Source organism: Podarcis erhardii (genome assembly GCF_964252035.2).
Source record: "Podarcis erhardii genome assembly, chromosome: 3".
Taxonomy (NCBI): domain Eukaryota; kingdom Metazoa; phylum Chordata; class Lepidosauria; order Squamata; family Lacertidae; genus Podarcis; species Podarcis erhardii.
This window is the reverse complement of record NC_138507.1, coordinates 110,168,099-110,185,943: the sequence shown is the minus strand read 5'-3', so window position 1 is coordinate 110,185,943 and position 17,845 is coordinate 110,168,099. Positions and strand designations below refer to the sequence as shown.

General features: G+C 48.5%; 1 protein-coding gene across 34 annotated transcripts in view; it reads left to right on the top strand.

The window, feature by feature from the left end:
* NRXN1 (neurexin 1) overlaps positions 1 to 17,845 on the top strand; it is a 1,006,781-nt gene that overhangs the window by 621,955 nt on the left and 366,981 nt on the right. For 2 of the 34 annotated variants that reach the window (XM_081854483.1, XM_081854481.1), the window contains exon 1: positions 15,568 to 15,867. The exons of 30 other annotated variants lie outside the window; for them this stretch is intronic. In XM_081854483.1, coding sequence (XP_081710609.1) covers positions 15,636 to 15,867 — 232 coding nt within the window. In that variant the 5' untranslated portion in view covers positions 15,568 to 15,635. Of the gene's footprint in view, positions 1 to 15,567; positions 15,868 to 17,845 lie in introns of those variants that run through there. 2 more of the 34 variants (XM_081854485.1, XM_081854484.1) reach the window with 2 other exon arrangements.

Below are 17,845 nucleotides of genomic sequence, written 5' to 3'. Positions count from 1 at the left end.
TGGGTCGCAAAAGCTGGAAGGAAGGTGGGCTTTCATTTCTTGATTCTTTTGACTCGCGGACCAATCAGGATATAAGGATATAAGGAGCAGAGACACAGCTGTTTTGGAGAGTAAGGTTTGCTTTGTTTCATCTTCTGTGCAACTGATGCTGTGTGTCAGCTGCAGTCGAAGTTTATGTTATCGCATTGTGCATTGAAAACAGAGTTAAACGAGGAGACAAATGCTGATTGCACATCACCAAGGGAGGATCTGCTTACTGCTCCTGGTTTAGCTGTTATCCCTACAAGTGGGAGCAGGAAAGATTGCTAAGATTGATATAGTGTATTTTTTATCTCTGTTGGAAGCCGCCCAGAGTGGCTGGGGAAACCCAGCCAGATGGGCGGGGTACAAATAATAAATTATTATTATTATTATTATTATTATTATAGGGTGCCAGATGAATCCCACATCCTCAGCCAACCTACTCTTAGTTCTATTATTATTATTATTATTATTATTATTATTATTATTATTATTCTACCTTTTCCCTAAACATCTCAAGGTGGTATACAAGATTCTTTTACTCCTCCAGTTTATCCTCACAACAACCCTGTAAAGTAGGCCAGGCTGAGAGATGGTGACCAGTCCAAAGTCAACCCAGTGAGCTTCATAGCAGAGTGCAGATTTTAATCCTGGTCTCCCTGACTTAGAATCATAGAATCATAGAATCATAGAGTTGGAAGAGACCACAAGGGCCATCGAGTCCAACCCCCTGCCAAGCAGGAAACACCATCAGAGCACTCCTGGCATATGGTTGTCAAGCCTCTGCTTAAAGACTTCCCATTACATGTAGTCACTTCAATAACACAGACAAAGTCCTGATAGCACTTTACTTAGCAAACGGAACAGATTTGTGTCTAATCTGAGGAGAAATAAACATGGAGGTTTTGTCTTTCTTCAGGCGTTATATATAGCAGGGAGACATTAAACCAAATACACAGAGGGAAAATTCCCTCAGGACTACACAGCTAGTCAGGACATGCGCTGCCGCAGCAAGCGTCGTGATACTCTGCCTGGTTGCTAAGCAACACCTCAACAGGCCCCCATCTTGGCTAGTTGAGTTTAACTCTGACAGAGTTAACCCGTTGAATGGCACGCTGGATGATCTCTGCTGTTGCACTTCCAGCAGAATAATGCAACCTTCCAGCTGCACCTGGAAGGTTTAAGAAACAGAACAAAGAAAAAAAAATGTTATAGTTTAATTCTGCTGCACAAGTACACTGATCCTTGAAGGGCTTTTAAATGGGATAAGATCAGGCATCCCCAACCTTCGGCCCTCCAGATGTTTTGGACTACAATTCCCATCATCCCTGACCATTGGTCCTGTTAGCTAGGGATCATGGGAGTTGTAGGCCAACACATCTGGAGGGCTGCAGGTTGGGGATACCTGGATTAGATAAACCTATGGAAAATAGGCCTATCACTTATGATCAGCCCTGATAAAGAAATTGAACGTCCCGTACCGTCCAACATTTCTCCGCTGAAATTAGGGATGTCCTATTCAATAATACCCCCACCTATCTGACTGGGTTGCCCCCAGCCACTCTGGGTGGTTTCCAACATATATAAAAACATAATAAAACATCAAACATTAAGAAAAGCTTCCCTATACAGGGCTGCCTTCAGATGTCTTCTAAAGGTTGGATAGTTACTCTTGTGTGTTTGCTCAGGGGTGCAGTGAGAGTTTCTCTCAAGTAAGGTATGAAAATACATACCATAGCCTAGTTCAGAATATGCACTGTAGTGAAAAACAGGGGGGAAAGAATGCCAAGTTCCCCTTTATCCCTTAGGCCAAGATCTGTGTTGTCTCTTTCCAACACAATGTCCCTGCCCCCCTTATTCAGTTGCCATTCCCATCGTTACAGTTTTAGTCCTGCAAATTAGTCCTGCCACACTGACAAAATGGCAATCTCAGAAGCTTTAGGATGTCAATAGAGTTTGATATATTTATTTGTGTAGTACAGAATGGAAAGCCGGGTGCAGGGAGAAATAATCTGTATGTTTTTATTATTTTAAGCTCTGCCAGTAGAGACGGTGGAGGAAATAGCAAGTTTGTGCCATATGCCCAATAAAGGCATCATTAGAAAAGCATTAGTAGATTAATCCAGCCCACTGTGTGGTTTATATGATTTGGAATGCAATAAGGTAAGTTCATTAGTTTGCCGCCTTAATGTTTTCCACTGTACCTCCGAGCAGCTAGTAGCAATTCCACCGAGGTGCGGCAGATCTCAGGAACACCTGTCAAGATAAACACAGAGCTCTCTGGGGAACCGTGCTTGGCAAAATAACAGAGGAAAATCTCAAGGGCAGGGAGGAAAGGAGAAAGTCTTCCTCACACAAGATGGGGACATGCCCCCTGCTATCTCTCTGAGCAGCAGAAGCCTTTGTGGGGTGAGTTTCCTTCAGCATTGACAAAGGATGCTTCAGAGACTAGATGGTGCATTTGGTAGTATTTCATTTGGCTACAAGTGCATAGGCCAGGGGTGAGGAACCTTCTTCCGTCTGAAGTTGGCATTCCCATGCAGGTAATATTCTGGTGACCACATTCTAGTGGTGGGCGGGGCCACATGAAAAGTGGGTGTGGCTCTTTGTAGAGCAGGTTGCATTCCTTGCCTTGCGAAGGCCAGAGGTTTCATTTGATTTGAGTTATTGTACTTCTACGTCGCTTTCCATTCAGTTGAATCGCAAAGCGGCTTGCAAGCAATAAATAACAGCAGCATGACAGAACATCACAAATGCAACACAAATCATACAGATTAACTAAGAAATCAAAAGTAAAACAATTACAAATCATCAGTAGTACAATTATAATCTATAAAGAACTATTAATGAAACAACTAAAAAAAAAAAATGAGCTAAACGGCACAACTGCAACAAGAAGTCATAGGATTCACAAAGTACGGAAGCATTCCTAATATATAAAACTCTATTAACAACATGAACAAATAAGAACCAAAATTAAACTAAGCACTGTTGAATTCATATGCACACACTCCTCACCCCCATGATTCATAATCTGCCGTTCTATTCAACTCATTAGAAGACTCATACACATAATGTCCGTGGTGGCAACACCCCCCCCCCCCGCCCCACCCCAAACACCTCTCCATTCTTCTTCCTGGGAAGCAAGTGACATCATCACAGGTCAATGACACCTTCCACCCAGGCAAAAGCATTTGATGGGGTGTGGCCTCTAGGAGGGGGTGTGGTCTGGGGAGACTCCCAGAGACCAGACAGAGATGCTCTGAGGGACGCATTCGGTCCCCCAGCCTTAGGTTCTCCACCGCAGCTGAACAAGTATTCACAGGAGAGCAGAACAAGCACACAAGCAGTGCTAATCATGTAGCAAATATTACCAGCACACCTCTCTTTCCCCCAATCCTCCAATTCCAGCCATTTCCAAGCTACAGAAGAAGCCACGCAGCTTCTCTCACAACTATTCCTAAGGCAGATCAGATAAAAGATTTCATCCCCCTTTATGGAGAAATGCAACTTTTTGATACATTCCAGCTTGTTGCAGCCATTCAGGTCCCCAGCTACTTAATGTACCCAGTGCTAAGGCAATAACTCAGCCTAAGCCATACAAGCAACAAAACCCTGGGATTGTTTCTCATGTACAGCTTTATGAAGAAGATCTAATTAATTGAGGGGCAGGGGCAACTGTGGAGCCAGCTGCTCCTCCTTAAGTAGTCAAGCTTGGCCCCTTGGGATCTCAAGTAGCTAATCCCTAATCAATAACCCCCACCCCACCCTAATTTTGAATAATGCAAGACACACCATAGACCTATGAGCTGAGATGTGAATGAAAGTGATGCAGCCATCACTTAAGAATTCATATTTTTTTGGAGGTAGGGGGAGTGCAACATTTCATTTGAAGGTACAGTCACACCTTGGTTCCTGAATGGCTTAGTTGTCAAACAAATCAGCTCATGAATGCCGCAAACCCAGAAGTAAGTGTTCTGGTTTGCAAATGTTTTTCAGAAGCTGAATGTCTGACACAGCTTCTGCTTGAGTGCAGGAAGCTCCTGCAGCCAATCGGAAGCTGTGCCTTGGTTTTTGAATGGTTTCAGAAGTCGAACGGACTCCCGGAATGGATTAAGTTTGAGAACCAAGGTACCACTGTACAGAATAAGTACAGGCTTTGAACCCAGATGCACAGGTCCACAAGCAGGGTAAGCAGATTGTTGAACTAGCATTGTTTGCACCAGCACACTGTGGTCCTCTACATTTGGCAGCAATCTCCAGGGAGTTGCTGATGTTTATCACTGTTTACACAGTGCCATCAGAAGGCAGAGTGTCTTATGTCATGTGAGAGTGCAGGTCCCTGCCCTGGGGAGCTTACAATCTACAATTCTGTACAAGGGGGACTATGTGGGCTGCGGGGAGTGAAGGCTAAAGGGTTAAGCAGGGAAGTGATATGTCTTTGTTTCAGTGGCAAGTGCTTTGGCTTAGTTGCGGACTGGGATGCAGAGCTGAGAGAGCTAAGTCCCTAAGTTAGTTGAGACGGGCTATGGGCACTGAAGTTGAATTACAATCACATCCAAAGCTCAGTTAACCAAAACATTCAGACGTCAGCTCATTTGCACATGCCTGAGTCCATGTAGTTTACGTAACCTTTTGTGGGAAAGATATGCCTTTGGAGACTTGGGTCAGGGAATGGAAACAGTTCTGTCCTATTGGATTCCTTTTGGCCCCTGCAGCAACACTGCCTTTCCTTCCTTCTCCCCTCCCCATGTAAACCTGACCGTCTGTAAGCTGCTTGAATTCTCATCCACAAATACATGAGTGCCCATATCTCAAGATCACCTTCCAATTGCAGCAGCTAAAAATAAAACAGAAGTATTTATGGTTTTCTTTTCTTCCCATCTGTGCATGTCCTGCTGAGTGTGGTGGGGATTGCTCCCAAGTAAATGTACATGGGATTGCAACCATGCAGGCCCCAATTCTATGTGTACTTACCGTATTGAGCGGGGCTTTCTCCGGGGTTAATGTGAATAGAATTGCTGCCTTCGTCTCATTAGTACATTACGTGTTCAATGAGTGCTGTTTGTTTGTTTGTTAAATGAAGGGGCTACACTATTGATGCAATATCAACCAAGTGTTTTCAGAAAGGAAACAACAATAATTCCACCTGTCCCCATGTGAGAATGCCCTTTGGGGAGAATCCAGGAAAAGGCAGTAGCAAAATTAAGACATGCTAAGTTCAAAGAGTCCATTACACCTAGGCAGGTATGTGATCGTAATTTTAACATCTACGCATTCTTCCATGAGTGACATTTCATTTTGGCAGCCAACCTTTTTTTTTTTTGTTCTTTTTCCATGGTGGGCAGAGTTTTAGCAAAAGCTCTTCCTCCCAGGTGGGTCCTGATTAAAATGAGCCCAGACCACATTTCTATCCCTGCCCCAATGCATACTACATTGGCTAAAACAGTCATATTCCACCCTGATGACAGCAGGTGGCTAAAAAGAAAGAAAAAAAAGATGCTGCAATTCCACCCGTTTTAAATAAGACATGGTGCTTACCATATATTTTAATAATATTTACCTACAGAGGCTTTAAACTTTTACCTTTCATTTAGGAGCTTAACTCCAAGAACGAAGAAGTCCTCATTAAGCTTTTTCAATAAAACATGAAAGGGATGAGTATGTCTGACAGCCACAATTTCCTTGAAATTGGAAAGAAATGGTTGCTCAGTTTTCTCATAAGGAAAGGGGGGTGTTTTTCACCTGACCTTTTTGCTTTATGCTATAATCTCTTAAACTCTTTTAAATTACTGCAGCTTTCTCTGCTGTTTCTGTCCTCTTGACGCTCTTTCTGCCCTCTGTCTAAGGACCTCAGAGCAGGCAATTGAGAACAACCTCAATTTTTACCCTCACCACAACTCTGGAAAGTGGTGGTTTGCCTAGGAAACACTCCCCCCTGCCCAAAAAAGAGAGTGTTCTTCACAGCCAAGCAGGAATTTCAGCCTGCATTTGCATGGCCCAGCACTGCACTTCCCTCCTTGCTATAAAGTGGTACCTCAGGTTAAGTACTTAATTCGTTCCGGAGGTCCGTTCTTAACCTGAAACTGTTCTTAACCTGAAGCACCACTTTAGCTAATGGGGCTTCCTGCTGCCACCGCACCACCGGAGCACGATTTCTGTTCTCATCCTGAAGCAATGTTCTTAACCCGAGGTAATATTTCTGGGTTAGCGGAGTCTGTAACCTGAAGCGTATGTAACCCGAGGTACCACTGTACCTTTATTTGTTTGTGCTATGCCTCATGGCTGGGGTTCCCCTTTTTGTACAGATCACCTTATTTCATCCAGGCTCACCAAATCTGAAGGCTTTTGTTGTGAAACTCTGCAGCTTTAGAGGTTTTGAGAGGCTTGGTTCCCCTGCTGTGTTCTCAGGGTGCACAGAGGTCCTGTAAGTCCAGTTAAAATAAGGAACCCCACAAACTCATTTCATTGCAAGAGTACAGCCTGGGGTCCATGCACCAAATCTGATGCATGAGAAGCGCATAACTGGATTTCAACTGTATCAGCAATTCTGGTGAACAACACTTTTACTATGCAGATAATAAATAAAGCAGGTGTGTCATTGCCAAGGGCTGTAACTCAGAGGCCTTGCAAGCAGAAGGACCCTGGTTCAGTCCTCAATAGAATCTCCAGGTAGGGTTGGGAAAGATCCCTGCCTGAAAAACCTAGAAGAGCCTCATCAGTGTAGACAATGTTGAGCAAGATGGACTAAAGGTCTGACTCAATATAAGGCAGCTTCCCATGTTCCAGGAGCCTAGATTTTTAATAAAACCTTGATTTTAAGCCAATCTGGATTGATTGTGTGACCTGGGTCAAGGTCAGTTGCTTTCAGTTTCTTTCTCTTTGGCAGAACCTATGCTGTGGAATACACACACACACACACACACACACACACACACACACACACACCGAGGTGTGTCTGGCATCTGTGTTATATAGCCTTTGTCATATGCTAAAGACACACCTTTTCTGGTCCCTGTCTATGTATCTATCTATTTGGTGTTGGCATTAATTTGTCTCAAGAAGCAATGGAGTGCGCCTCTGGGGGGTGAAGTCAAACTGCTGCATTAGCAGCACAGAAGTGACCTCTCTGGGATGCAAGCCTGGGCAGTGTGTATGGAGGTCCTGGGCTGCCCATATGGCAATACCCCCCTCTCGGCCATGCTGGTGTGGTCCAAAGCAAAGCAGAGCCATACCCTTGGCACCACCTTGGGTGCAGGAGTTCCTGGAAGGAACCATCCAACTATCTTAGGGACTCGACTCCAGATGTGTGTAGGGTTTACACCTTAGCCTATTCTTCTCCTGAAGAAGTCAGAGGAGGTTTAGGAACAGAGTTTTCCTTCTCCAAGATGGGCTACCTTCCCAGGTTGACGAGCCCCATCTCCCCCTCACCTTCCTCTACAGCAGCGGTTCTCAACCTGTGGGTCCCCAGATGTTGTTGGACTACATCTCCCAACATCCCTGAGCTCTGGCCTTGCTAGCTAGGGGTGATGGGAGTTGTAGTTCAACAACATCTGAGGACCCACAGGTTGAGAAAGGCTGCTCTACAGCATGTGCAGAAACCGCCTTCTTGACTGTTGAACCCACTATTCATCTTGTCCGCTCAATCTGCCAGAACCTGTCTTTGCATGCAGACAAAGTTCCTAACTCACCAAGGGTTTAAGACCCATTGGCTACCCTCACCTGGTTTAGCCAGCAAGTCAAAGCCATTCCCTGGCCGCTGACCTTGTATTTTTACATTGGTGTAACCCGTCCTGCGACTTCACAGTGAAGGGCTGGATAGGGAATCTAAATGATGCAACCTATAACAGTTCTGTAAAATATAAAGATTAGTGTCTTGCCTCACAGGCTTGCTGTATACTTAAGGACTGTGAAGGGGGGAAATCATATTTAACACCTCCAGGTCCAGAAAAGAATGATGTCTATATATACATGGGAATCTGATGGAATATAAATCGACCCAGTTTCACTTGTGGTTCTGTCATCCTGGGTAGAATCTCATGAACAAAAATAAAATTAAATAGTAAGATGTACACTAATCCTAAGAGTCAGGGAGGAGAGATACTAGGAAGCAGTTTCAAAAAACAACAGTGTACGTCAAGGGATGCAGCAACCCTTGAAAGCCAGCCTGCTCTCTGGGGAGCTGTCCAGCATCTGAAACAAAACACTGGCTTCCAAGATCGTCATATATATATATATATATATATATGCATGCACTCCTGGATCAGACCAACAGTTCATCTAATTCAGCATCCTGCTTCAGACAGCAGCCCATCTGTTGTGCCCTCGCAAAGTGCCCACACAGAGCATCAAGGCAGCAGCCTTCTACTGCATCTCCTCTGACACTTGGTCTTCAGAGGGACGCTGACTCTCAACACAAACCACAGGCTCTTGTGCTCAGGTCCTGCTTGCATGTTTCCCACAGACATCCAGTTGGCCACTATGAAAGCAGGACAACAATAACAACAACAACTATTATTATTATTATTATTATTATTATTATTATTATTATTATTACCCCGCCCTTCCCAGTTCAGAAAACCAAGCTCAGAGCAGCTAACAACAAATTTAAAACACTTAATTGATGCAACAAAAAAAGCTTAAAATACAATATAAAACGTGAATAACAATAAATTCAGAATTCAAAAATCAATTTAGGGGGGAAATCCATCCAATAAACATTAGATGATCACCAGGGCTAGCTGGCTAAATTAGTCCTATTTGGGCCAGTGAGGAGACCAGGGGAAAATTAGCTGTGGGATCCCAGGGTGTGTAATCTTCAAAAAAAGGGGAAGCGGAGGGAAGGAAGGGGAATAAAAGATCAGGCTAAATTCAAATTGAAAGCCAGGTGGAATAGCTCTGTCTTACAGGCCCTGTGGAAGGAAGCTAAACCCTGCAGGGCCCTGGTCTCATGCGACAGAGCATTCCACCAGGTCGGAGCCATCACTGAAAAGGCCCTGGCCCTGGTGGAGGATAATCTGACTTCCTTAGTGCCCGGGGCCTCTAAACTATGATTATTCATGGACCTTAAGGTCCTCTGTGGGGCATACCAGGAGAGGCAGTCCCGTAGATACGAGGGTCCTATGCCACAAAGGGCTTTAAAGGTCAAAACCAGCACCTTAAACCTGACCCGATACTCCACTGGGAGCCAGTGCAGGATGGTGGGCTAGCTGGGTCATTGGCCTGATCCAGCAGGCTTTCCTTGTGTTCTTATGTGGGTTAGCTTTTGATGGGGGTCTGAAACATCCATGTGTTTCTGTTGATGAAGGTAGGGGCAGGGATTGTCCTACTACCATCCCAGAATAGTATCCCTGCTAGGATGAAAAGCTGCCTGAGAGCCCCCAAGTTCTGAAGCCTCTTTCAATGCACTCTTTCAATGTTCAACCAGTTAAACTTTAAGCAAATCACAGGCTGGGCGGGATGTCAATGGGTTGTTACTGAACTACATGCAGGGTCAATTTTGCATGGGGGATCTGTTCCTGGTCCCTGTGTGCATGCTCTGCTCAGTTATGCCCCCCCCATTCCACCCCACACCCATTCTGCCTTTTTCCATGTCCCAAAGGACCCGTGACTCAGTGATTGCATGTCAGTTGGATGCACCTAAAATTGTCGCCGCCTGTATATATGAATTGGGAGGGGTGGCTAACACCCCAGAGGACAGGATCACACTTCAAAACGACCTTGACAGATTACAGAACAGGGCCAAAACAAACAAGATGAATTTTAACAGGGAGAAATATAAAGTATTGCACTTGGGCAAAAAAAATGAAGGCACAAATACAAGATGGGTGACACCTGGCTTGAGAGCAGTACATGTGAAAAGGATCTAGGAGTCTTGGTTGACCACAGACTTGACATGAGCCAACTGTGTGACACGGCAGCTAAAAAAGCCAATGCAATTCTGGGCTGCATCAATAGGAGTATAGCATCTAGATCAAGGGAAGTAATAGTGCCACTGTATTCTGCTCTGGTCAGACCTCACCTGGAGTACTGTGTCCAGTTCTGGGCACCACAGTTCAAGAAGGACACTGACAAACTGGAAGGTGTCCAGAGGAGGGCAACCAAAATGGTCAAAGGCCTGGAAACGATGCCTTATGAGGAACGGCTAAGGGAGCTGGGCATGTTTAGCCTGGAGAAGAGGAGGTTAAGGGGTGATATGATAGCCATGTTCAAATATATAAAAGGATGTCACATAGAGGAGGGAGAAAGGTTGTTTTCTGCTGCTCCAGAGAAGCGGACACGGAGCAATGGTTCCAAACTACAAGAAAGAAGATTCCACCTAAACATTAGGAAGAACTTCCTGACAGTGAGAGCTGTTTGACAGTGGAATTTGCTGCCAAGGAGTGTGGTGGAGTCTCCTTCTTTGGAGGTCTTTAAGCAGAGGCTTGACAACCATATGTCAGGAGTGCTCTGATGGTGTTTCCTGCTTGGCAGGGGGTTGGACTCGATGACCCTTGTGGTCTCTTCCAACTCTATGATTCTATGATTCTATGAATTGCGCCTTTGATATTCATGCAGATTTTGAACAAATCCTGCTGTTTAACACCTACACGAAAGCCCTTGGGTGTGTCCTATGCGGCCCTCTCTGCTATATAGACTTGATTCAGGATATAGAATACAGTGGACGTTTGGGTTGTGAACTTGATCCATGCAGGAGGCACGTTCACAACCCACAGTGCTGCGTCTGCGCACACACAGGTTGCCATTTGGCGCCTCTGCACATGCGCAAAGCACAGTTTAGTGCTTCTGCGCATGCATGACCACCGAAACCCGGAAGTAACCCATTCCGGTACTTCCGGGTTTCGGCGCACCCATAACCCAAAAAAACCACACAACCTGAAGGATCTGTAACCCGAGGTATGACTGTAGTAGAATTGCAGCATTGGAAGGGACCCTGAGAGTCATCTAGTCCAACAACCTTCAATGCAGAAATCTCAAGTAAAGCAACCATGAAAGTTGGCCAACAAATGCCTGCTTAGAAACCTCTAAGGAATGGAAGTCCACCACTTCCCAAGGGGGGCTGCACCCCTGTCAAATGTGTATGAGTGACAGGTTGAGAGATACATTTTTTTGCTTCTCTCTTAAACTTTCTCCAGTTGGACTGCTGTGGTTACTTTTGCCCCGTGTGTAATTAAGAGCAGCTTTTTAGCATAAGCAAACTGTCAAGTTTAGATGTGAGTAGCATTAAGTAATCTGCTTCTATAAAACACAGGGGCAGAAGTGTACGCATTACTTTTCAATTTTCTTGTCGACCAAAGAGCACCGGCTTGAGAGTGAATTACTAAATCTTGCCCCCCCCCAAAAAAAAACATATAATGGCAAAAAATGTTGTTTGATCTAGAAATGCTGGAACAAAGAAAACTGAACGTTAGTGTTTAGCACACTTTGTTGTGCCCAGGTGTGGGAACTGCCAGGGCTTTGTGTCTGTAACAGGTAGCTGCTTTTGAAGTATATAGCATTCAATTACAAGTGGGGATATCCTTTGTTGGTCTCTGACAGTTCTTTGAATAGAACTCTAGCATTTCCCTCCCCCCTTTAAGGGTGTCTTGGTGTGTTGCTCTTGGGAATTTATGTTTGTTTGAGTTATTATTTCTGCAAAGCTTTCCAGAATGATTTTTAGTTTTTGAAAAACCTTGCTCTTACTTAAGGACCCTTAATAACCATTAAAACAAAACAAAACAAAACAACACGGAGGTCACCGATTCAAATCATGACTCTTCCTCAACTTCTCCCACCCCCCAAAATGGGGTATAAATAATGACCTGCCCTACAGGATTGTGGTAGGAATGGATGAAATCATGAAGGCAAAATGCTCCACACATTCTAAAGTGTTCAAAATCATTACCCTGTTTTCTCCTAACCAACAATCCTGCCAGGCTCTTGTGTGATAGTGATTGGTGCATAGTCACTGGAGAGTTTCATGATGAAGCAGGAATTTGAAAATAAGTCTCAGGAGGACACCACCAAAAGCAACATCACACATTAACCTTTGTAGATCTTTTAATGTTTGTTTATTGTTCATAGCAGGAGTGAGGGACCTTTTGAGATGCCAGATCCTTTTAAGGTTCAAGCAAGGGCCAAATTTGACAATGATGCCATGCAATTTGGTGCTTTAAAGACCTGAAATTGGGTACCACTCAGGCACCCAGGTGCTGCTAAAATGAAAGTTTCTTCCTCAGGAGGTTTGCACTGAAACCACTGCTAAGGTAAACACCCCACCTTCCTTTGTTTTAGCAGTGTTGTAGCACTGCTAAAATGGGACGCGGGTGGCGCTGTGGGTTAAACCACAGAGCCTAGAGCTTGCCGATCAGAAGGTTGGTGGTTCGAATCCCCACGACAGAGTGAACTCCCGTTGCCTGGTCCCTGCTCCTGCCAACCTAGCAGTTCGAAAACACGTCAAAGTGCAAGTAGATAAATAGGTACTGCTCTGGCGGGAAGGTAAACAGCGTTTCCGTGCGCTGCTCTGGTTCGCCAGAAGCGGCTCAGTCATGCTGGCCACATGACCCAGAAGCTGTACGCCGGCTCCCTCGACCAGTAAAGTGAGATGAGCGCCGCAACCCCAGAGTCGGTCACAACTGGACCTAATGGTCAGGGGTCCCTTTACCTTTACCTAGCGTTGCTAAAACGAAGAGGGAAAAACTTCAGCAGGGTTTCAGTGCTGCAAATCCCTTCCTTAAAATTTACCGTTAGGAAATATGTTGATAGTTGAGATTGAGAGATGTGGGTTTGGAACCTCTTCATTCCTGCGTGCGGCATTAGGGCTGGTTTACATGTGCGTATACTTTGCTTTTATATGCCTGTTGCCTTTGTCCATGGAGTTTTCTTGGCAGGGATACTGGAGCGCAAAATATGGTCTGAAGCTCAACATCAAAAAAACAAAGATCATGGCCACTGGTCCCATCACCTCCTGGCAAATAGAAGGGGAAGAATTGGAGGCAGTGAGAGATTTTACTTTCTTGGGCTCCATGATCACTGCAGATGGTGACAGCAGTCACGAAATTAAAAGACGCTTGCTCCTTGGGAGAAAGGCGATGGCAAACCTAGACAGCATTTTAAAAAGCAGAGACGTCACCTTGCCAACAAAGGTCCGTATAGTTAAAGCCATGGTTTTCCCAGTAGTAATGTATGGAAGTGAGAGCTGGACCATAAAGAAGGCTGATCACCGAAGAATTGATGCTTTCGAATTATGGTGCTGGAGGAGACTCTTGAGAGTCCCATGGACTGCAAGAAGATCAAACCTCTCCATTCTGAAGGAAATTAGCCCTGGGTGCTCACTGGAAGGACAGATCGTGAAGCTGAGGCTCCAATACTTTGGCCACCTCATGAGAAGAGAAGACTCCCTAGAAAAGACCCTGATGTTGGGAAAGATGGAGGGCACAAGGAGAAGGGGATGACAGAGGATGAGATGGTTGGACAGTGTTCTTGAAGCGACAAACGTGAGTCTGACCAAGCTGCGGGAGGCAGTGGAAGACTGGGGTGCCTGGCGTGCTCTGGTCCATGGGGTCACGAAGAGTCGGACACGACTAAACGACTAAACAACAACAACAACAACAACAACAACAACAACAACAACAACAACAACAACAACAACAAATACTTTGCTTTATTTTGGCAGTTGGCAGATGAGTGTGCTCCATCATGAAGCATTTGTTTGGGGATGGTACAAAGCAAGTTTTTGCAGTGATGCTGTCGCTGCCATGGCCCATTCTACATGCAAGACTTTGCTTGTGGATCTGGAAGTCACCAAGCGAGGACAATGCATGTGTGAATGGTGCAGCAATCCCATGTGCATATTCAGGCATTGGAGGAAATCCTTTGGGGAAGATCCTTAAGTCAGTGACAGGGCACATGATCAGCTCAGTGCATCCAAGGAGAGCCCAGAGAAAGCCAAGTTGGAAACCTTGGAGAACCTCTGTGAGTAGCTGGTTTTGGGACTACAGTTCCCATCTTCCCTGACCACTAGGCTTACCAGCTAGGGATGATGGGAATTGTAGTCCAAAAACAGCTGAATGCCCAAGTTTGGAAAACCCTGGTGTAGAAAGTACTGAACCCTGTAATGATGCCTATATGCACACTTATGACACCATATATATAAACAAGGATTATAGAGATAATTACAGTGGTACCTCGGGTTAAGTACTTAATTCGTTCTGGAGGTCCGTTCTTAACCTAAAACTGTTCTTAACCTGAAGCACCACTTTAGCTAATGGGGCCTCCCGCTGCTGCCACGCGATTTCTGTTCTCATCCTGAAGCAAAGTTCTTAACCCGAGGTATTATTTCTGGGTTAGTGGAGTCTGTAACCTGAAGCGTATGTAACTCGAGGTACCACTGTATAGCCAAACATCAACATCTTCATCATAGCAGAACAGAGAGTTTTCCGTATCTTCACCGGATCGCCTTTGCTCCTTAAAAAGCGCCTTGATCTCTGAGCGCAGGTGGCCGCTGGCCTCCCCACTCCGGCTAAACTCTCCCCGACCCACTAGCTGAACGGGACACCCCTTGAACACAGGGTGGGCATTTTTCTCAACCCCAAATATCCTGAGCTTTGCTTTCCTTTCCCCCGGAAATCGGACTCTCTGTCTTGGTCCCTCTCCCCCCCCCCAAAGTACCCAGCCGACTACGGAGCCCCCCAGCCCGTGCGCGCGCCGCAGCGCCCGGCTGCCACATGGCTCGCTGCTGCTGCTTCTGTGGCGGAGCCCTCCCGAGCGCAGGGGCATCAGGTGCCGCCGCCGCCGCTTCCTTGCTCCCCCCTCGGCCGGTCCTCTGCATTGCATGCCGGCGCCGGTGATTTGCTGTGGGGAGACTGCAGATTTGCATAGCGCTCGCTCGCCTCGCCTCCTCCGCCGCCAGCCCGCGTGGCTCGCTCCGCGCTCGCTCTCGCCCGCCCCCCTCGCCGCGCTGGCTCAGTGCAGACGCGGGCAATGGATGCTCGCTGCAAAGCCGCCTCCTGCCCGCCGCCGCCGCCGTCCTCCTCCTCCTCCGCCTTGCCGCGTCCCCCTGCTTCGCCGCCGTCTCGCTGGCAATAGGCAGAGAGCGGGGAGCGAGAGGGAGCTCGCCGGGGGAGCTGCTGCTGCCGCTGCCGCCGCCGCCTCGTGCGTTCTTGGCGCGCCTTTGGCGAGGGAAGCGCTCGTGGCTCGCTCCGCTGAATGGATTGCCCCCCGCGGCCGCCGCCGCCGCCGCCGCTCTTCGCCGGGGATCCGGCGCCCCGTGCGCGCCCCGTCGGCCCCCCGCCCCGTCGACCGACGCCCGCTTTGTGGATTATGGAAGAAACCCCCCGGAGCGTCGCTTGCTAGTGGAGCTACCGCGTGAATGAGCGCTGGAGGCTCCTCGGGGCCGTCCCCGCCGCGATTCCTTTGCCTGGGGGACCCGGCGGCGCTCCTCGGCCGCCTCTGAAGGATGGTGGGGCCTCTCCGGGGCAAGACGGGACTCCGGGCGAGGGATCGGCGCCCGGCAGAAGCGCCCGCTCCGACGACGCGCCGCTTGGTGCGGTGAGACGCCCGCGCGCGGCTCCCTCGCCCAAAGTTTGCCTGGCTGCTGCCGCCGCGCTGGGGTGGGGGGACACCCCCGCCCCGCTATGCCCCCACGGATGGGGGAGCTGGCCCTCTCCGAACCCGCGCCGTCGTCGCGAGGCCGCCTGGCCCTGCTCTGGATACTCCCGTTGACTCTCAGCGGCCTCCTCGGGGTGGCGTGGGGCGCCTCCAGTTTAGGGGCGCCGCACATCCACCATTTCCATGGCAGCAGCAGCAAGCACCCGTCCGTGCCTATCGCGATCTACAGGTCCCCGGCTTCCTTACGAGGCGGACACGGTGGGTTCCCGGGTGGCTGGGCGGCGGAGGGAGGGACGGACGAGGGGGTTGAGAGCCTCGACGGGGAGCACCTCGGCTGTGGCCACCTGGAAAGAGGGTGGCGCGCACACGTGGCGGCGGGGTGCGAGTGGACTCTGGATAAGAAGCACCAAAGGAGCGGGGCTTAGTTGCTGGGGGTTCTCTCTCCCCATCTAGAATCGATAGGTTAGGAAAGGGCGGAGGAGAGGAATGCATTCCCCTGCCTGCACGGAGGTTTGGGGAATCCAGCGATCACCTGCCTTGGCGAAGCCAGATCTTATGTACAGGCGCCTGCTTGGCAAAAAAGGCGCAGTAATCCTGTTGCCCATTTGTGGTGTCGCGGGGGGTTGCGATCTAGTGGTTTTGTTGGCGTTGAGCACCGGACATCTTTCGGAGGTTTTGTGCGCCTGCTCTCTCGCTGATGGTTGGGAGAATCATGGGGCACAGAGAGAGAAGCGCAAGGGACCGAGGTGGGCATGAAGGAGGAGGGAGCCAGCCGCCCTCGATGGCCGGAGGGAGAGGAGACCGGCTTTGGGCGATCGCTAGGACTGTTGGAGTAGGAACCCATCAATGCACCTGAGGGGAAGGGGAAGACACACCCCCTCGGCAGAGGCGGAGAAAGGGAAGATGAGGGCGCTGCAGCCTCTTTCACGCGGGGAGAGGGTGGCTTTAACCCAGTTCCCTTCCTCCCCCCCCCCAAGTCTCTGCTGAAAGGGGTGGTGGTAGCACTGCTCGCTATGTCCCTTCAGCTTGCTTGCAAAGGTGGCCAGAGATAGAAGATGAAGCTTTAAAGGGGGAGGGCAGCCTTCACTCTTTTTCTGAGGCTCCCCAATGCCAGCCTGGTTTCTCCAGCCCTCTGGATGGGTCCAAATTGGGAGGGGCAGGTGGGGAAAGAAGGCTCCTCCCCCTTGTTTGGGGGACAAAGCTCCTCTGCCTGACGGTCTGTACAGTTTAGTCCTCCGGGGAGGAGGGAAAAGGTACCCGCCAGCGGGAGAGGGTGTGTGCAGCAGGCGTCTGTTGCGGATAACTTGCTTGGGTTCAGGCTTGGGAGCGCGTTGGGGGCTGTGGTGGCCTCTGTGTCGCTGTCATGAGATGCACCCCGTTGATCGCCCGAGAGAACCATCTTGCTTCTTGGAGAGGCTCTGAGAGCCCTGAAACGGTCGCTGCCTTCTCGCTCCGTGCCTGCTGTTCTAACCAGCAGCGTTGTCAAACAAGAGAAACAAATTCCCTTCCTTCTTAGCAATGGCAGCAGGAGGCTCCCTGTTCCCTCTCTCACCCCCTCGTTTTCCTTTAGCACTTTGGTCCCACAAGGGTACATTGGGGCATGTGTGCTTCCCTGTTCTCCTTAATATTGGTAGATCGCCCTCTCTGCCAGTGGTGGTGGTGGGGAGAGCATTCCACTCTGCCTCACTCTCCGCTTGCCTTCCCTTTGTCGTCCCTTCCTCCAGATCTCCATCTCTCAGGAGTCTTCTTCAGAAAGGTTTATGTAAAAAGGACAGTGGATTCTGGTGTTGGTGAAAACAAAGAGCGTTGGGAGAAGGGGCCAGGCATTTGTGGCGTTCCAGGGGCTTGCATTATTAACCCACCTTTCCTGCAGTGCTTTTAAAAAAAGTAGGTGAGGCTCATGTATGGCATCTGTAGTTGCAAGATGCCCACCTGCCTTGGCACATCTGTGTGTGTGCCTGTGAGAGGCAGGAATTGAGCTGCCGCTACTTGCTTTGTGGAAGCTGATTAGCAGCTCCTTTTCCATGGTGGGGTGAGATCACAGGACAGCAGGGACCGTTTGGCCGCAATAGAAACTTCATTTGCCCACGGAGTGGTCAACTAGAGCCCAGCATCTTCACTGTTGCTTTCTACGCATCTGGCGCGCCCTGGAGAGGGCGAGGCAGAGAGGAGGAGGTCCCGTGCCCCCCACTCCACTCACCCCACACATATGTTTGTACATCTTTCTCTGCGCGTG